This window comes from Melospiza melodia, chromosome Z, assembly GCF_035770615.1.
Source record: "Melospiza melodia melodia isolate bMelMel2 chromosome Z, bMelMel2.pri, whole genome shotgun sequence".
NCBI classification, from domain to species: Eukaryota; Metazoa; Chordata; class Aves; order Passeriformes; family Passerellidae; genus Melospiza; species Melospiza melodia.
In genome coordinates, this window is record NC_086226.1 from 62,428,126 (window position 1) to 62,449,081 (window position 20,956).

General features: G+C 43.4%; 1 protein-coding gene across 4 annotated transcripts in view; it reads left to right on the forward strand.

Moving 5' to 3' along the window:
* Positions 1-20,956, forward strand: part of PDE6B (phosphodiesterase 6B) — a 33,457-nt gene that overhangs the window by 2,360 nt on the left and 10,141 nt on the right. For 2 of the 4 annotated variants that reach the window (XM_063181152.1, XM_063181154.1), the window contains exons 2-14: positions 8,795-8,969; positions 10,878-11,030; positions 11,364-11,453; positions 13,702-13,842; positions 14,995-15,069; positions 15,159-15,223; positions 16,188-16,254; positions 16,396-16,443; positions 16,645-16,794; positions 17,787-17,930; positions 18,493-18,558; positions 19,085-19,231; positions 20,715-20,822. In XM_063181152.1, coding sequence (XP_063037222.1) covers positions 8,795-8,969; positions 10,878-11,030; positions 11,364-11,453; positions 13,702-13,842; positions 14,995-15,069; positions 15,159-15,223; positions 16,188-16,254; positions 16,396-16,443; positions 16,645-16,794; positions 17,787-17,930; positions 18,493-18,558; positions 19,085-19,231; positions 20,715-20,822 — 1,429 coding nt within the window. Of the gene's footprint in view, positions 1-8,286; positions 8,970-10,877; positions 11,031-11,363; positions 11,454-13,701; positions 13,843-14,994; positions 15,070-15,158; positions 15,224-16,187; positions 16,255-16,395; positions 16,444-16,644; positions 16,795-17,786; positions 17,931-18,492; positions 18,559-19,084; positions 19,232-20,714; positions 20,823-20,956 lie in introns of all 4 variants that reach the window. The other 2 variants (XM_063181153.1, XM_063181155.1) reach the window with 2 other exon arrangements.

The following is a 20,956-nucleotide window of genomic DNA, read 5'->3' on the forward strand; positions in this document are numbered from 1 at the left end:
ACAGTAAATTCTGCCTTCAGATTATTGCATCAGATTACTCCAATGGGATATGTACAGCTCTTTCGCAGCACGCACCTCAAGGTGCGTTACAAAAGTGATACTCCTGGCACAGAGCTTGAGTAGTTATGGGTAAGCCAGGATGTCCATGCCAGCCCTGATAATGGATTTAAAAGCTAAAACCAGAAGCACAAATTACAAAAGCCAAGGAAATCTGTATGGGCACGCAGTCAAAAGCCATTGGCCGGGCACCTGGCCTTAGTGGGTGTTAGAGGACACAGTTTCCTTGTGCCACAGAAGGTGCAAGGAGGGAAAGTTTAGGTCCGAGCACCTTTCTGCACTCCAAAGGGAGGGCAGCTGTGAACACAAGGCTGATTAGTGAGGCACAGAGCAAAGAGAATAAGCAAAGGCTTTCACATACAACTGCACTTCAGATTTCTACATCTGCTTCTTCTGCAGGAGAAACAGATGGAAATATGGAGCAAGGGGAAAGAGAGGAGTTCTCTAAACTGTCAAAAATGATAGAATGACTTTTTTCATGGAGGATTTGTTTGCTTTATGTTTTCAGCAGCTGATCTTTAAAGCTGAAAGACCTCAGAGAGCCTAAGCCTTCCATGGACATGTTTTCACCACGGCACACTTCTCATCACTTACACACAAAAAATATTTATTTTACTGACAAGCCCAGAAGTTCCAGTCAAATTTCAGAGTCCCACAGTGTTACCACCTCTGTAAATTTGCAACTGGAGTACTCAGCCTGAAGACCAAGCTTACATCTGCTTCAGACAGGGTGGTGGTGTTCACAGGGCTCCCAGGAAGAGGGAGGAGATGAGAATGTTGACTTCATGTTTCAGAATTCTTGATTTATTATTTTATGATATATATTATATTAAAACTATAGTAAAAGAATAGAAGGAAGGATTTCATCAGAAGGCTACCTAAGAATAGAAAAGGAATGATAACAAAGGCTTGTGAATGACTGAGACAGTCTGGACAGCTGGACTGTGATTGGCCATTAATTAGAAACAACCACATGAGACCAATCACAGATCCACCTGTTGCATTCCACAGCAGCAGATAATCGTAGTTTACATTTTGCTTCTGAGGCCTCTCAGCTTCTCAGGAGAAAAAATCCTAAGGAAAGGATTTTTCATAAAACATGTCTGCGACAAGACAGAGCAACAAACTGGAAACACTGAAAATTTCAGGGCTGCCTCAAAGAGAGAGGCCCATTAAAAATACCACCACAGCAGCCGCCTCTGCCATGGTGACTGGACACTAAGCATCCCTCTGCCCACAAGAAGAGAAGGAAGAGGAGGCAGACCACAGTGTGGCCCAACATCGCCAAAATCTCTGCAGGACTCCCTGCAATCCTGTGCCTGGCAGCCTAGCATGGGGAGCCATGGCTGCTCCTGTGAGGGCCAGTGAAGCTCCTGTAGGACCATTCCTGCTGCTGGTCACTGGAATGTGAGCACTTGCTTCCTCTCTGCTGCAGCCTTGTGTCTGCCAGTGCTGAAAACTTCTTTATACTGTTCTGACAGGTGCACGGATATTACACAGACTCTTCCAGCTTCTTCTTGTGATTTTTTGGTTTGAATTCTTCTTACTCATGGTGGCTATGCTTGTTCCCACCCTTCTGGTTTCACAGCTTTTTATAGACTCAGTAGCCTTTTTTAATTCCTCATTACTTGCTCTTCCATTACTCTTGAAGTTAGAGTAATTTTCTGCACTTCCTTCCTTTTCTCCTGACCATTGTGCTGTCTGTCTTCTCCCCCCAGTTGTGGCCTTGTTTCCCACAAATAATTTCTCTCATCTGTCATGCTGTCTTCTTGTTCTGCAAACTTCTGCAAATCTTTCCTTAGAGTGTCTTCTCCTTTTTTCATTGCTTCCTCATGAGACTGCATAAGCAAACTTACTTCTGGGTACATCTGAGCACATATTTTGTGTCATTTGTGTTCCTCATAAGAGTTTTCATATGTCCTACACCACTGTGATTTCCTTAATTCCATGCCCAGATCATTTTGGGAAGAAACTTAAGAAGGAAGTATTTTGTGCACATGGCTTAGTTTGACAAGGGTTTAAAGATGATTTTAGTCCTTCATCTTCATAGTACATTTGATGAATGAAGTAATCTTCTTATTCAAGGTCCAGCGATTTGTGCTAAGAGCTTTGGATACAATCTGTCAATAGAAACACAATAAACTCATGTACACTTAGGGCAGAAATTGCCACTGCTACGGTATTGTTATATTTTTTAACAGAGCCACCTCTCCATCAAATTAAGAATAAGATAATCTGTGCATATTTACAGCATGTAGAAGGAGGAGGAAGGCATGAAGGCACATGCAGGCTGTGGTGACTTACAGGCTCAGTAACATTTCCAGTCTTCTGACAGAAATACATTTCCTCATAAATATCTCTCACAATAGTAACAATCAGACTTGACAAACACCAAACTGACCTGTGTGCTCTCCCGTCCCTTCTACAAGAACCTCCAGATGGAAATCCCTAATTCCTGCAATCCACCAATGTAATACGAAAAGTTGTATGCCACTTTTAAGAGAATTCTCCAAAGGAATTAATAAATTGAGGGCTGATGTTCTTTTGTCATGACAAGGTGGAGTCAACATTATTGCAAACATTTCATGCTCTGGCTACAACTCAACTGTCCACTGTCCTGCAAGCAGGGAAATACAGCTCTAGCAAAACCAGCTACTGCTGAACTGCATTTTCTGCAGAGCTAGGGTCTGCTGCTGTGCTCCTGTGTGTGAGTCAGGCTGCTGTGTGTCTGTGTGATAGTCAGATTGCACTACAACAAGTACATCTCAAGCTGTGCTCATGCATGTGCCCCAGCTGACACTTGTTCCCATGGCTGGCAACCTGCACCTCTGGCGGGCTCCAAGCGGCTCTGGGGGCAGCACTTGGTGCCTGCCCAGGCTGGAGGAGGTTCCTGTGATGAAGAGTGGCCCCAATCTCTGCACCCCAGCCTGGTGCCATCCCCAGCCTGGTGCCACCCCCACGGCCCAGGTGCACTCTGTCCCGGTCTGGCCCAGCCAGCTTGGCCATGTGTGTGGGCAGGGAAGCTGAGGCAGTAACCCACCCGCTGGTGGCTGCACTGCTGGGGCCACAGACCAGGACTGGGGCCCAGCAGAGTCCAGGGTGAGATCCCAGATGGCAAGGTTGGGCTGTTGTGGCATCTAAAGGTCCCTGGAGAGCCACAGGGGAGAAGGACAGGGGGAGGATGATGAGCAAGAGCCAAAAGGTTTTGCATGCCAGTCTTCCATGTGACGAGTGACAAGCTATGTGCAGCTGAAGCAGGGGGTCAGACTTTGGGGGACAGAAGAAGACCCTGGCCCAGGAGGGGCAAGGGAAATGGCTCTGATCCTCACAGAGCTCCCATGGCTGCAGGCAGGAAAGCTTATTCTTGTACAGAAACAGGTGGCTTGAGAATATTATGTGGTAAATCAGATAAGCTGCAATCTCGTTATGCCAACAGATGAGTGAGTCAGAAAGGTTTGAGTATAGCTGTCAATAGAGCATCCTGTAAGGATAATGTTTAATCAAATTAGATTAGACACTTGCAGCTCCCATCCCCACAGCTCCTTGTTTAGGGGGAAAAACACTGTTCCCATGTAGAAGGAACACAAAGCATCTCAGCAGCCTGAGCACCCTCAGCATGTCCCATGCCTCTTTTTGCTCTCCAGGCAGTGTTTGCCCCCACTGCTTTGGACACAGTCCCATAAATGGCCCTAACCTTGCTGCTTTTCCTGGGCAGTATGTTTTGCAGCACATCAGCCAGATGATTTTACTCCACGAATTTTGAGTAGTTTTCATGCTAGGGAGAGACTGTCATATGAGTTGTTGGGAGGGGAGGAATTTTAGTCCCAGAAACTCCACCTTGTTTTCTGAGCTATCAGGCAAGCCTTTGGGACAGCTTAAATACTTGATATTTCTAATTGGAACACTGTTTCAATGACATCTACCAGCATGTGACATAGCAGGGGTTTTATGCCAATTTTGCAATTTGTGTTTAAAGCTATTGGAAAAAAGTCTGTGCAACCACACGTGTTCAGATGCTGTTATGCTGTGTGACAGTCTAGTGCAGGTTTCCTAAAATAGCAGCCTCATCCTCCTCCAAAATCCTCCATTGTCTGCCTAAGGCTATTCAAAGAACATTATCCTATTGCAAGCTTAGAATGTATCTACTTCAGTTATCATTGTTGTGCCAGCAATGGCTGTCATGGTGTTCCTTGAATATCCCTAAAAGCCTAGGGAACATTTATACCTGTTTGAGTCATGCTTTTAATTCTGAGTACATGAGCCCACCACAGGGTTGCCCTGGCCCTGCTGGCTCCATTTGCAAAGCTCATTTAGATTTCCACCTGCCATTCCTCCATAGTTTCAATTGCATAGCAATTACATGGCCCTGGTTTGCCTCAAGAAGTCCTGCTTCAGTTTCTCCAACTCTGCAGCTATGAATATCAGTATGTTAGGACCTTCATTCTTCCTCCTTGTTAAGAAGAATTTTCTTGCTAAATTTCAAACCCTGGGTGCAGAAGCAGGAAATGATCTTGGATCTTTCATATTTGGAGTCCAGAGTTTCACTGTTGGACACTGTTTTTCTTATGAATGTTTTGAAACAAAAGCACTTATCTTGAACTGAACATAAACTTTCATACCAAATGAAGTATGAATATCTGTAAGGTTTGGATCCAAAACAGTGCCAATTTTGATTCAATATGAATAGTTCTTGCTTTTGCAATTTTTCAGCTCCCAAATCACAGCCAAAAAGCACATACAACAATTTTCATAACCCTTAGTGCATCCACAAAACCCTTTTTTTTTGTCAGGGAAACACCACATATTACCAAGCACAAAGGACCTTCTGTTCAGACACAGGGCATCCTGAGTACATCCTCTTACTGCATAGCTCTGTCCTGTGATACCCACTTCATATCATCCTTGGACATTTGATCATTCCTATGGTTCCTGGACTTCTAATAATTTCTGAGAAAGGAGACTATGAGCTCCCAGGAGACTTTCTCTCCTTTGACAAATTTGACCTGGCACAAGGAGGATCCAACAGATCATAAAAACTGTCAGGCAACAGTATGCTGGACTTTAAGAAGAGCTAAACTTCACTTCAGACTTCCATCAAAGACCTGGTGAGAGGAAACTTCATTTCTTTGGGATCCAAAATATGTTAGTTCCCTTGAAAGATGTTAATTTGGTTTTACTTCAACCTTTTTCCTCCCTGACACTGTGGGATGAAACAAGTCTTGTATTTTACCAAGTATTGGAAGGGCCCAGATTGCTACTACAGGAGAGACATTGAAAGGCAGAAGGCAGCCTCCAGCTTTTCTTTGTTAGTCATAAATAAAATTACTCCCAAATGGGAGGTTTGCACCACTGCAAATGAGTTTTTACTGGTGTACAAACAATGGTTTCCTTACATATAACTGGCCTGACAGGCCATGGGCAGGAAGGCTGGACCCACAGAAAAATGTTTCCCTCCAGCTCTAAGAAGTTGTTTGTCTACATCAGTTCCAGCTGGCTGGCCTGCATCTCTTCTGACTAGAAACGCTTCTTGAGAAAAAGGATGATACTCCTGTTTCTAAGGGTATCTTGCACAAGGTGAGAACAATCTCTTCCAACTGTTTTGGAAGGCTGTTCTCTGCAGGTCTAAAATCTACTGTCCTATAAGATTGTGGAGAACCGACTGTTCCTTTTTTCTTAGCCGTAGCCTTTTATACAATTGGGGACTGTTTGGTTAGAAAAGAGATGACTCAAAAATAGACATGAGAAACCTGTCTTTCCTCAAAGGTCACATTTTCCCAGTGTATTTCAGGTGAGACATCTGTTAGAACACCATGGCATAATCTGTTATGCAAGAGAGGGCTCATCCTAATGGATGTACACCTCCTTCTGCCTGGAAGTCTCGACACATTGTGCAGTCTTTGTTAAGCTGAGGTAGTGGCTCATCCCCAGGAATTCACCAGGTGTCTGCTCTCTATGTAAGTAGGAGTTTCCATGCCTCCTTGCTGAATTCTAGTCCTCTCATCCTGAATACAAATGTCTTTAGTTTTGAGATGGTGCTCGACACATTTACAGACACCTGACCAGGGCTTACTCACTGGCTTAATATTTTTACACCCATCAGTGGAAATACTGATGTGTTCTACATCTGTTAAAGCCTCCACAGAGCACCCTCCCCAAGAAATTATACATTTCATTAGTGAGCTTCTAAAACAAACTATTTGTCTTTCAGATTCATTTGCCACCCCTTTCTCACTGTCTTGTCTAAGCCCTCACTGTAAGACACAAAATATCTATTAAGTTATTTCCACATCAGTCAAGAGTTGTGACAGCCATTACTTTCCTTCTGTCCAGACACTCCTGACACTGCCACAGAGGAAACTATGCTGTATGACACAGTTTGCTCTTGACAAAGTCACACTGGCTGTTATTTGTCTCCTCTAGTTATGTAGATAAACAGGTTTGCTTTTGTATTTTCTTAGAAATCAAACTTTCAAAATTATCTATTGTAGAATTCTCCAGTTCTTTATTTTTTCCTATTTTGCTGAAAGCATCATTGCATCTACTTTTCCCCAGACTTCCAAAACCTCAGAAGATCCTCCATTAGTTGTCAGAAAAAGTCATCAAGAGTTTAGACACAATCCTCTAAAAACTCCATTTCTTCAGTACTTTTCTTGATAGTCTTGCCCTTCCTTATATGATAAAACAGAAAATATCCATTGCTTTTTGTGTTCCTAAATTTAACCTCGTGTTTGATCTTGAGTTTTCTGACATTTTATTTTTACTTGTTCATGGTATTTTTATACACATCTTCAATAATTTCACCACACACATTTTCTGTGTGTTTTTCTCTTGTTTAAGATTAACAGGAAGACATAATTTACAAAATGGCCTGTTTTTTCCAGTTTGAAATTTTCATTTCATGGTCTCATTTACCTGAGCTGTCTTCCACCTTCATTTCTCTGCTAGTTCTTGCTGTGGTCTCCAGTCAAAATCAAAGAAAATTGCCTCTTGCTCTTTCTGCCACTCAGTACACAGAAAACTGCTGCCACATGTGAAACCTTGCTGAGCTGCCTGAAACCTGAAGTGTTGCCATCCCTGCTGAAATTCCCCATTGCCACCAAGCCCTGTGCTTGGGAGAGTCCTGCCTGTCCCAAAAAGGCTCCATGCACCCCATGCTGGAGGCCTGGAGCAGGCCCCACCACGCCAGGCCTGAGCAGGCCCTTGTTCCTCTGCTGGAACATTGCTGGGGAAGAGAGTGTGGCCACATCACCTCCTCCGAGCCTTCTTGAGCAAGAAATCTGTTCTAATATCCTGGCTGAGAATTACCACAACAAGCCACCTTTCCCCAGGCTGGATTGGGCCACTCCTGGGAGAAGTGACAATATTCACAGACACAGGCAGCCTGGGCCCTTAGACCCTCACTCCTTGAGCAGGTGAGGGTTGCTTATTTTCCAGCAATGTAGTAGATGGGATTCATCCCTGTTCTCCAGTAATGAAACCTCCTGTGTGTTGTTAAATTCTTCTAAATTCCCAGCATCACACTGATCCAAACTGCTGTTTGCAGTGTTGTGGCTTCATTGATGTGAAAAAACTCCTTCTCCTCACAATCATAATTCTCCCCCTTTCTCCACAGATAATAATGAGGGAAATTTTTCTACCTTCCAAGATTGCTTGGGTTTTGTTTGGTGTTTGGTTTTCATTTTGTCTGCAGGGCTGCTCACATTTCCTCAGAGTGCTTCAATTCAGCAACCCCAAACAGAAGCTCTCCAGGTTCCTTCCCACATGGATGCCATGCATGTTCCCTGTCGTGGCTCTCACTAGCAAGAAGCAAAGACCATAGACCTTGCCAGTTCAGTATAAACGCTGGACTAAAGCATTCAGGATTGGTGCTTCCCTTAGAGAACAACCTTACAGGAGCTGCTATAGAGCTAGGCAATAGTAGAGAGAGTCCTAAAAAAGCAGTGTTAATTTACTATTTTTATTTTGGCCACTGACTTTTGTGAAGAATGCACTTCCTACTATTGCTGGGAGCTGGGAGAGCAGAAATAATAAGATGGTCACCTTGTTAGCCAAGGATTAGGCCCAAGCAGTATATATTTAATTAGACTTTAAAGAGCTTATTTCAATGTTAGGAGATGCACTCCTTCCCTGTTGCTGCTGCCTCAACGGAATTGTTTCAGTAAGTCTTCTGTTTATCAAGAGACAGGAGAGTGTCTTCAGACATTGTGAGCACTCAGTTTTTGTTTGCAGTTAGATTAAGAAGAGGAAAGTTGACCCAAAGCTCTTGAAGAGCTCATCTAATCTCTTTGGTTGAGAAGATCTATCCTCCCACAGACTCACCTTCAGCATTATAAAGGAATACATCTTCCTGATGACAAGCTCTCTTTGCAGGGATACCTCAAACTTGGTTAATCCAGAAGCAGCATCTTCAGTTACAAAATTTTAAGAGACAGATGAGAAATTAGAGTGCTGCTTGCACATCTTTTGACTTCCACCTACCCACAAGGTCTAGGGCATTCACAATGAGCATTAGTGAAGACGATGTGGAGAAGTTTCTTGATGGCAACCCTGCTTTTGCCAAGCAGTATTTTGAGAAGAAACTAAAAAAGGAGTCCTGGGATAACAACGAGAGTGAAATACTTTTTGAGTTGATCCAAGACATGCAAGAAAGCATCAACATGGAGAAAGTGGTTTTCAAGACCCTGAGAAGAATCAGGTCCCTTATTCACGCTGACCGCTGTAGTCTCTTCATGTACAGGCAGAGAAATGGCACTCCTGAACTGGCAACACGGCTTTTCAACATCCAGGAGGGAAGTACTCTGGAGGAATGCCTGGTGGCCCCAGACTGTGAGATTGTCTATCCACTGGACATAGGCATTGTGGGCCACGTTGCTCAGACCAAGAAAACCATGAACATCAAGGATGTCCATGAGGTATGTTTGATTTATTTGTTATCTGGGGAGAAGAGAGGCTTGCAGGGGTCAAGAGGCAGCAGCACACCACAGTGCTTGGTGAAAGCCCTTGTGGTGTAACTGGAAACGAGTAACAAGTCTGAAAGTTCCTTACAATTTCATTTATGGGGTGAGGTGAAACTAAGAACATTGATTACACTAGGTCTTAATGCTTGCAAACAGTGCACTGCTACACCTTGCCTGTCTAACTAAAAAAAAAAAAAAAAAAAAAAAAATCACATCTAGTCCAGCAGAGGAGAGTGAAGTTGTCAGATCTGAAATGAATGCACACAGAATTTTCCATGCAATTTTATATTCTATGAGTAAGTGGCAGAGCCAGAAATTCTTTACAGTGAATCCAAAGAGGGTTTTCCACGACAAAAGAACTTTGAAGATATTTGCTGTGATGAAGGTTCAGCTGAGGGCATTTAGAGGCACCACTATCAAACAGAGGGAGTGGACCTCAGAGCAGTTAACTGCAAGCTGTATACGGGTGATCTTCATCAGAAGCAGCAAGAGACAATCTTAGACTAAAAAAACTCTTCCAGCAAAAATTGCAATCTGCAATATCAAGAAGGACCTGAGGGATTTTAATCTTTTGTGTTTATGCTTTCATGACAGTATTTATTCCCCATACTTCTGGTTCAATCATGTAAACCTGGATGGCAGGAATAACAATCTGCTTGCTCTAATCATAGGTATAAAACTAAAATCCATGTGACCCAAATATGGCATTTGGGATTACTCCATCTATTGTTTGCTAGTTACAAAGAGACCATCTGTTTATTCATTCGCTTGTTGCTCAGTGCAGGCATATCTCAGCCCTTCAGCAAATCTTTCCTTGTCTTCCACAGAACACACTGAGACACTGTTTTGGTTCTGAGCCTGGGTTCTTTTTTGCTGGGCATACTGTTGATGTTGGGGGAAGCATCAGAATGTGACTTAAATCTTAAAGTTTTTTAATTTCTGACATTTCTCCAAATACAGAGGAGGATTTCAGATCTGTGAGCCAAATGCTGTGCTCCAATTCTGGTGCTTTTAGACATTGTCATAATACAATTCCTTTGAAGAAGATCCAGAGACTAAATGCTTGGTCTAGCCCATTTGGCAGAAAAGACCAACAATGGGGAATGTATGGGGAGAAGATTCATTAGGGAGTGATAATTTTTTCTGGTGCAACCTTCTGAATATGATCAGAGTTGTGTGGCTTTTTCTAACCCAAACAGAATGACTTATAGATGACAATTTATTCACCTGAGCTGGGAGAATATCTTTGGTAGCAAGGCCATCCCTGCACTCCCCCATGGCAGGTGATGATGGTACCAACGAGGCCCTGTGTAGACAAAGTGATTGGCCATCTGCTTGCCCTGGACTACTGTTTCTCCACTTTTAAGGAGAAACTAGGGATAGATGCTGCAGGCTGACAACAAGCTTCATGGTAAAAGTAGAAGAAAAATGAGTGTGTGAACTTGCCATTGAGTGCACTAGTTTATACCCCGTTGCTATGCAGTGCTACCTGGCTCTACCCACTCCGCAGTGCCAGCAAGAAGTCAGAGGAAAGGATGGAGGAGGCACCATGAAGAATGCCATTGATCTGAGAATGACCAGTGGAGAGCCCCCTTGTTCTGAGAGAGTTTGACATGTTAAAGCTTATGACTGGCAAGATCTTCGCAGAAAGTTAAAAGTGCACGTGTTGCAGTTAAAAGCCACATCCTCTGCTCTTGGTATTAGCTTTATGATCTGTATGTGGTTTTCTGCTAACTCATTTCTTTTCCTCAGTAATTTTTAAGCAAAACTTTCTTTAGGCAGCTTACTTTAAGGGGCTGAGCTTGGATTTGGTTTCAAGACACATTGTGAAAAATGCTTATTTGTAAATTCTCTATTAAACAGTGTGCCCAGTTCAGCCCATTTGTTGATGAGCTCACCGACTACACCACAAAAAACATCCTTGCGACACCCATCTTGAATGGCAAAGACTTGGTTGCTGTCATCGTGGCTATAAATAAGCTGAATGGCCCACACTTCACCAGCTCTGATGAAACAGTAAGTGGTCAGTAGCTGAATTCCTATCAAAAAGTTTTACTTTTGTCGTGTGATAGAAATCCTTTTATCCTAGTGATGCCTGCTTTAGTGAAGCTTCACTGGTGTGAGTTTCCCTTAAGGGCACTCACACACTCATAGAAGAGGCTTATATTGAGAATATTTATCTCAGATCTTTCAGGGAAGGTACAGTGGGATAAGTCTCATGTCATGGCAGTGCAAAGCAAAGCATTTATCCTGAGAAATTACCCTGATGCTTGTAAAGCAGTGCTATGAAATACAGTACACATGAAGTTGCTACTGCATTCAATTCAATCTCACAATTTGCCTTTTCAGCTTTTTCTGAAGTATCTGAATTTTGCATCCTTGAACTTGAAAATTTATCACTTGAGTTATCTTCACAACTGTGAGACTCGAAGAGGCCAGGTAAGAGTGAAAATGCAGTTTGGCTATCTCAAAATCAAATTATTTCATTCTTCTGATTTAAAGGGTGAATCTGATTTTCTTCAGAGATTTGTCCCTGATGAGCAGAAATAAAGAGATGCCCTCAACTGCTTTCAGACACTGCTTCTTTCCCAGAGTCCTGCATTACTCTCTCTCTCTCTTCTGCTATTGGCAAAACTGCAGGACCTCAGGCAGTGGCACCAGCTTTAGCCGGACTGACCTCAAGGTGTTTTGTTTATTTGAGCCTGTGAAGCACTCTTGGATCATTGCAGAGAGCAGCAACAAGGGACTTTCTGAAACACTTAAGAATGTGGTATTTTTCCCCCCATCTGCTCATTAAAAGTGCCACTGAATTTCCTCTTAGAACCAGTAAAATTATTGTCATATCCATGTTGTATTGGCCTCCATCAGTAGAAAAAAACATATATTAGGGGTTTAGGACATTCTGGATTAAAATTCTGGCACCATACTTTCCTATTAGTTGGGTTACAGTAGGACTGTCGGATTTATTGGCATGGATGTGAATCCTTGCAATAACTTTCTGCAGCAGGCCGTAGATGTCACTCAGGAGGACGTGGAATTGCATCTGTGCTTCATGGCAGCCACGCTCTATTCTCCAATGAGATTGCCATGGAGAGAGAATAAATGCCTATCTCAGCCAAATGGATGCAGAATGAAAGTTGATTTTGGAGCTTTGGGTGGCACTTATACTTTCTAATTAATTTATTATGCTTTGCCTAATTTTTTCATTTATCAAAAACAAGAATGATGGCCCAGTAATACCAGCAATGAAGAACCGTTAACTAAGGTAGACCTAGCAAAGGCTTTTTCTCTGGACAGCTTTAGCAGTAGGACTAGTCAGGGTAAGAAATGGGCTAGAAGAGAAAGTGGAGGCCCATAAGGTGAAAGCCTAGTGCTTCTGGTCTGGGACTGGACCCAGGAGTCCTGTGTTCATATATTACTGCTGTCTGAGGGACAAAGGGAGGAAAGCAAGAAGGAGATGCAGGACACACTACTTTAGTTCTGCCAATAGCTCAATTGTCCAGCCTCTGACTAATACAGGTCTTCAGGGCTGTGTGAAATTATTATAGTTCATTGTGCTAGATTTTAAAGCACTGAAGTACAGAGTGAGCAAATTACATTCTCAAAAGTGGTCTAGGATTTTAATATTGCAAATCCCAACAGCAAAGACTGGGTGATACTGTGGGTAAAATGGCTTTTGCAAAGACAGGCCAGTCTGCTTGTGCTCAGATACTGTGCAAAAGTCCTATTAGAACACCATATAATAATTTTTTACCAACTTCTTTATATCAGTCAGATATATTTCAGCTGTTTCTCTCAGACCTTCTTATGGGGCTTGTGGCTTTCAGTACTTATTGCATGCTGTAAAGTGCCAAAAGGCTAAACTGCTGCTCATGTTTATCCAATGGTTGGCATGACAACACGACTCTCCTGTTTGAGGGATACTGACACTGAACTCAGACTTCTTACAAGTGGCAGAGTTGTCCCAGTTTATGGACCAGTGCAGCTCAGAATTGTTAAAAAAAAATCTACTAGTGCCCAGTGAAGAGGTGAGATGCACTTTTTCCAGTTGTGGTCATGTAACAGTATTTCTTGTTCAAAGCCCAGTCTGCTTCAAGTTGCAGCTTCAGTCTTCAGAAGCATGGCTCCTCATATGTCCTGGGATCAGAAAGCCAGACACACATCTGGGATACAGGCACACATGCATTAACTAAGCTAAGCAAGAGTGTAAATTACTTCCTTACCATTTCAGAGCAGTATTTGTGTAACCTCTGCTTTTACAAATGAAAAAGCCTAATAGCAACAGCTTTCTTGAGGTTGTTACATTCTGTAGAATGTACCAGAAGATGGGGAAAAGCATCATAGGCTGTTGCACATATGAAACAGCTGCTCAAACACTTCCAGGGAAGTGTTAACTCAGATATTTCAAACACCAGCCTCTGGAATTTGCAATGGGTTTTGGATGCAACATTTTATTAATGGATATAAAATTTAAGTGGGGACAGCTCTTTGCCTGACACTGCTACTTTTTTTATGCTGTATTGGTAACATTTGACTCCTACACAACACTGTGGTGACCTGACTCTTTCTCCCTAGTAATTCCCAGTGGGAACAAGTGGGTAGGTTTCCTGCACCTTTCAGAAACCATAACCCAACAAGCCCATCTCTCCAAGAAAGGCTGTGCTTACATTTTCATTATATCCTGCAGGTGCTGTTGTGGTCAGCCAACAAGGTTTTTGAGGAGCTGACGGACATTGAGAGGCAGTTCCACAAGGCTTTTTACACGGTGAGGGCATACCTGAACTGTGACCGATACTCAGTCGGTCTCCTGGACATGACCAAGCAGAAGGTGAGTGTTCACATGTGTGCTGTGCATCCTTCTGCTTGCTGCTATCCACCGAGGGGTGATGCAGGCAGATAAGATTTACTGAGGCAGTAAAAGTGCTAGCTAACCTTCAGCCACTGTTCCTACTTTGCTTGGCACTTTTTTACTGTGCAAAGATTAAGATAATGGGTTAACGAAATCAGAGGAAAGGGGAAGAGCTTATCACTGAAATGGGAGAGTTGGAGGCTGAGAAGACAGAGGAGGGGAAGAGGTGTCTGACTTTGGCAATCCTGGTCAAAGTCTGCAGCACAAACAAAACCTCACGAAGTCCGTGGGTATCAGAAGTATAGTGAGACACCCGTGGAACCATCAGCAAACAAGGGCCTGTTTATACACAGTACACCCTTGCCTGGAGTGGCATGAGATCTGGAGAAATCTGAAGTTCCAATATTAGCAGAGAAAAGAGCTAGGCCATATCACAAGGTGACTTGTGACCAAACAGCCACCTTCCTCAAGGACTCATTCATGCTCATGATATCCAGGTTTTCAGATGAAATTTGGCTTCATGAAAACAAGCTGACGGAATTGAAGTTACCTCTGATTTGGTCTGATGGTTTGCACCTTTGGCAAACTTTATGTGGGGGTTACACAGCATCCTTGCCAGTGGAACCCTCTTTGTCCCATGGCCAGGCTGTCTTGTTGACAGAGCTCTTGCAGCACATTGTCTTGTGAAGAGGTATGTTAAAAGATCCCCTGTAAGCTAAAGGCTCTTTGATCAATATTATAATGTAGCATAAGAAAAAAACCCTAAAATAAGTATTTATCTTCTTCAAACTGGCAAGTAGTAGGTCAGGCAATAGTCACACTTTGGAAAATTAAGAACACAAAAACATGGTTGAAGCTGTTTGCTCTGAGTACAGTGCTCACTGTTCACTGAATGAATCAGCACTCTGTGTATAGGCAGTATATGGTAATATGCAGCCATAGAAATGCACCTGACACGTCCAGATTTGAATATCTGGCTATCATTCTGCTGCCTAGTGTTGAATTAGTTTTATTATTTCATGCCTTGTTTACACAACACCAAACCCAGCATGATAGAGTGATGCTTGCATTGAAGCTCAAGACAAAATGCAGTTTTCTACTCTAAACATACGTTTTTAATTTTAAAACCAGGAGTTTTTTGACCTGTGGCCAGTCCTGTTGGGAGAAGTACCTCCCTACTCAGGACCTCGAACCCCGGATGGCAGGGTACGTGAAGACAAGATTTCTTTTACTCTCCCTTCTCCAGATGGATTGCCTCACCGCTCATTTTAACACCACTCTTTTCTCACTTGTAGGAAATAGTCTTTTACAAGGTCATCGATTACATATTACATGGAAAAGAAGACATTAAAGTCATCCCGTAAGTGCCCAGTCCCTGAATGCTAGGTACTGACACGGGGTGTAGCTGAAAACAAGGTTCCCCATGTTTTAAAGACATCCATGAGGAGAAATGTAAAGGACCGATAGAGGATCGAGAGTCAGAATGTAAGTTGGTGCCTCAACTCACATTTCTGCAGGATAAAGATTTCCTCAAGGACATCGGGATCCTGACTCGGAAGTTAGGCTCCAAAATTCACTACAACCAGTGATTCTTTTCAGGTGGAGAAATGAGCTGCCTTGATTGCCTGCAGTTTTCTGCTGTCCTTGCCAGATAGAGGCATCACTCTCCTCCATGCCTTCCCTGTGTCTGGGATTTGTCCAGGATGCTCTTGTGCTGAGGTTTCCTTGCTTTTCTCCACTCCTTATATCACTGACCCCATCTTAAGGCTACCTCTGGCCTTTTCTCCCATCCTGACACATTGGGACTCCCTCTTTCTAAAAACTGCTCTCTCTTCTTGCCACTGAATTTTTCAGTGAAGCCTTGGGCAGCTTAGGCAAATCTGACATAAGAGAGGTTTTCCGAGTTCTGTTAACACCACTTTACTCTGGGGTTTGTGCTGCAGGAAAGGTCCCCATTTCTTGGGTACAGCAGTATTCAAAGTTCAGGCTGGCAGGCATCCTTAGCCAGGAATCTTCTTTTATCCTTCTTTGTGTTGAAGGTCTGAGGCATGGCCTTCACTTCTAGGAATGAATTTTTACAAAATATCTTCAAACCGATATTTTATCAGTTGTTTCGTTTTGAATCCTTGAAGCAAAAGTATATACTTATGTGGAAAATTTTTGCTTGTGCGTGTGGATCCTTTGAAAGTAACAGAACAAGTTATGAACTGGGTGTTCCAGGTCTAAACCTGGATTATACAATCAATGGAACCCACTTCAGCTCCATGATTTGTTTTCAGTAAATATATACCTTTAATTTCCCTTATACATTTTTCTTTCATTAGAAATCCTACCCCGGATCACTGGGCACTAGTTACTGGACTGCCAACCTATGTGGCTGAAAGTGGATTTGTAAGTACTTAATCTGGGATTCCTCAAGTCTTTCTGACACGAATAATACTCATGCAGCTTTCTCAGCAATTCAGTGTTTTGTTTTGGCAGTTAAACTTCTCATTGCCCATACTGTAATACCTTTTCTTTGTGATCCCCTAGATTTGCAACATTATGAATGCTGCTGCAGATGAGATGTTTAACTTTCAGGTATTGTGAAAACTTCCAATTCTATCAAGGATTCAACTTTATTTTTTTGCAAAAAGTGTAATGTAGAGTCAATTTTGGGCATATAAATACTTCTTTTGCTTGTAGTCTGAATGTAAAATTGGAGTGCTCGTGTATTTACATGAGCATAATATGTAAAACATATTAAGTTCATGATGTCTCTCTGCTTGCTGTTGCTTCAAGGAAGGTCCTCTAGATGAATCAGGATGGACTATCAAAAACGTTCTCTCCATGCCAATTGTGAATAAAAGGGAAGAAATTGTTGGTGTTGTCACATTTTATAACAGAAAAGATGGGAAACCATTTGATGAACAGGATGAAACCCTCATGGAGGTATAGTTTCTTGCTGAAAGAAATTAGTATAATTGAAGAGGTCACTATTTTTCCATGTACATCTGCAAAGCATCCTGAGTGTTATGCAGCTAAATGTATATCTTTGTTGCTTAGAGTGGTGTTATACATCAGCTTGAACATTGTGAAGGCAACGGTTTGACATACTGGGGGAGTTTGGTACGAGAAACCCGACTATATTCTTGTGATTTTTTTCAGCATTCTTGGATTGTACTCCTAGCTATGAGCATCTACTGTGTGCCAAAACAACCATTCTGACCTGTATTCACATAATTACCAGCTGGCTCTCACTGGCTGGGCAAGTCCCACGAAAAATGACACAGAAATTTTCTATACAGCTAGGACAAAAAGAGAGGCCAGCTATTAAATCTACCAACAGTGGCTGTGATTAAAGACCTTGCTCCTTAGAAATGTTCCTATGCTAGTTTCAATGAAATATAAATATTTAGCTCTTGGCACCTGTTATCAATCAGGACATTTCCTGAAATCGACTTTTCTTATCAGACAAAAAGACCATGGGGAAAAAAATCAGTTTGAATTGGCCACTGGACAGCAAACAAGTTGAAAGCAAGCACAGGATGTGAGTAAATACATGTGAAAGGTGATGAGGGCCCTTTGCTCTCCTTTGATGTGAGAGCTCCTGATCTGCTATCACCACTGTGACAGAAACATTTCCACAGACACCTGCAGAAACACAGAAATAGTTTTCTGTACTCTGAACTGGACAGAGGGTCCTTCAACCTGCACAGAATCGATGCTGTCAAGGCCTGGGCAGATTTAACATGAGGGGAACTGCTTTGCTGAGGAGCATGTCACAATTGGAAGCAAAGATGTGGTTGCTCATTGCTAGAATTTTGGACAAAGTCCAGCTTGTGTTTCTTTAAAAAGGTATCACACAATGTCATACTTCTGTGTTTCTTTGAGGAGCAGATGTTATGGCTATATCTCTGTTTCCTTCTCTTCCCCTTACCAAGTCCTTGACACAGTTCCTGGGCTGGTCTGTACTCAACACAGACACGTATGATAAGATGAACAAGTTGGAGAACCGTAAGGACATTGCTCAGGACATGGTGCTCTACCACGTGAAATGTGACAAGGATGAAATCCAGGAAATTCTGGTAATGCCTCATGATGTGGAGCTCACACCCAAGTGTACTGGCCTGGCCCATGACCCGTGGCACAGACACAGGTCTCCCATTTCACAGAGACACTTCAGCCACCACGATGTGGGGGCAGCACCTGGGCCCTAGTAACTGCACAGGGACAGAATGAGTCTTTCTTTTTGTTCTGTGGTCTGCCCTGCTCCTTGGCACACTGTGCAACTGTGCTCTTTCTAACTTCCTCAACAAAGCCAGCCCTGGAGGTGCTACTCAGGGCAGGGCTGTAGGAGCGGAACAGAAACTGATTTATTCCTCAAAACCTCCTCTGTGCTGAGGATGTGAAGTCAGAGGACCCAGCTGTGACATTGGCTCTAGGGGGACATTTGCAAGTGAGGGAAACACAAAACAAAATCTAGGAGGGGGAGAACACTACCAGGAAAAATGTGTTGAAAGACAAGAAATTGAAGAAGGAAAGAAGCACAATTTGGATATGAGAGTTGCCCTAGATTGCCCCAAAGCTGCCCAGTGAGAAATCCAGGGGGGTTCAGTTGCCTCCTTAACACACCCATGCTTTTTGCAGCCAACAAGAGAAAAGCTGGGGAAGGAGCCATGTGAGTGTGACGAAGAGGAGCTGGCAAGCATTCTGGTAAGAACAATGCACTGCTGGAAAGAACAGCCCTGGCAAGCAAATTCTGCCTGCCTAGATGTAGGGAAGAGTTCCCAGTGTTGGCATGCTGTTACCTGGCAAAGGGTGAAGGCACAGCATACCCTGCCCTCCTTTGCTGCCTGAGTTTGAGATTATCATCAGTATGTGTCAGCACGTGCCTCCCACAGCTCCTGGGGCGTCCCTGCTCTCTGCCTCTTTATCTCAAGGACTTCAAAGTCCATCTGGCTTGTTTTCCAGAGTAATTAAGGAGGGCTGTAATTCTTCTGCCATTTTGAGTCTTCAAACTATATAAAATCAAATGCTTAACAGGAAACAAGCAATGTTTCCTGCACAAAACTGCCCTCCCTCTTCCTCCACTAAGGGGTTATCATGAAAAGCTTCATTTCGGTCTATTTATGTGCTGTATTCCAAAAGAAAAGCGATGTCAGACTGATACATTTTTATTCAGCAAAGCTTAGGAATGACATAAGCAGCACAGCAATAAACCAGCCCATCTCTCTTACAGAAAGAAGAACTCCCGGGACCCACCAAGTTCGAAATCTATGAGTTCAGGTTCTCTGATTTTGACTGCACCGAGCTGGAGCTGGTGAAGTGTGGCATTCAGATGTACTACGAGCTTGGCGTGGTGAAAAAGTTCCAGATCCCGCAGGAGGTATGAGATGGCAGAAGCCAGCACATCTCCCGTCTCGGATGTGCTCGCCCATGCCGCGGCTGGCACTGCGGGCCCCGTGGTGCCCGGCACGGAGCAGCACAGGCCCGGGCCCACGGGCCTCGCAGGGAGGGATCGGCCTCCTGAGCCCCTCACCCCGCCGAGGGCAGGGAACAGCCTCTCACATGGCATTGGAGCATATCTTCTGCTCTCTTCTCCTCCTCGCTGCCTGCCACAGATGTGGTTTGCCATGAGTGGCGGACTCTGCAAAACTCTTCTTGCACGTTGTATATCCAATGCCGCTCACAGCCGCAGTGTGGAGGAAACACAGCTCCCGGGCACGACACGGGAGTGCCTTCCTGTCCGCCCCTTTCCTTTGACAGAGCATGCAATCTGCAGCTTTCGGCCAAGACACGCTGAAACACACTCTGGCAAGCCCCTTTGTTTCTCATCCCCATGCAAACACGGATGTGCCTTCATTTGGCGCAGCTGGCACCAACCTGTCGACAGGAATGGTGTGACCCCCTGGAAATAAGGACCCCACAAACCCTGACTTGCCAGCTCACGACTTTTGCAGTTCAAAACCCTGTAGGAATTGCGAAACCGGCATTTCAGCAGCCCTGCTGCTCCCGAAGGGATTTCTCTGCTCATCGTGCGAAGTCGATTTCCCTCTACTGGGATCTGGGGGTAACTGCAGGAAGAGTTTTCACCCTGGAAAGGCAGGATGACGGTCGGGGTGGAAGTAAATGGGAATTACCTCTGTTCTTCTAGCACGCAGAATGTCAGCATCAAAAATATTAAATATACCTACTCTGGAACAACTAACCTCTGGAAGAGGTGTGAATAGCAGTGATTCTTATATTTGAGATTTTAAGAAATGAATATTCATTAATAAATAATTGGCTCTTTAATGAGAAAACTGCATAGCTACAAGAGAGAGTACACATGGAGAAGTAGACTGCAGCGGAAAGAACAGTTTTATATTTAATGCCCTATATTGTAGTTCTTTAGGTGATATAAATGTAATTCTCCTCTACATCTATGGATCCATATCTGTTGAAGAAGACATGAATATTAATAAATCACAAGAAAAAGGGATAAATCTTATAAGTGATAACCTAGATAAACAGAATAAAATCAATACATTCACAAACAGTAAGATGAAATCTCTTTTCCTCCGGGTGGTGCTGATTCTTGTTTACCCCAGAGGCATGTCTGTGAGATTAAATTAAAAAAAAAAAAAAAAAAAAAGAGAGAGAGGGGGAAATATTAGAAACCAGCTACAATTTAGTGTCCACTTTTGCTCTCTACTAGGCTGTACTCTATCAGCATTGCCAGGGTAGCCTGATGATATATGAACCTTCTGATCCCTACCTCTACAGAGCGGGTTTGAACTTCATCCATGATTTCTGTACATGACCCGTAATCCAAGATGGGCGGGCAGCAGCTTCATTACCTACACTAACATCCTCTTCCCCACCGGCAGGTTCTGGTAAGGTTTGTGTACTCTGTCAGCAAAGGCTACCGGAAGATAACTTACCACAACTGGCGTCATGGCTTCAATGTGGCACAGACCATGTTCACACTCCTGATGGTAAGGTAGCACCACCCTGGTTAGTTCTGCAGCACAGCTTCATTTACAGCAGGTCTTCTGTCACACCTGAGAAATATGCAGGGCTCCCTTCGAACCCTGGTGCAGGAAAATGTTTTGTCACTCCTGGCACAGGT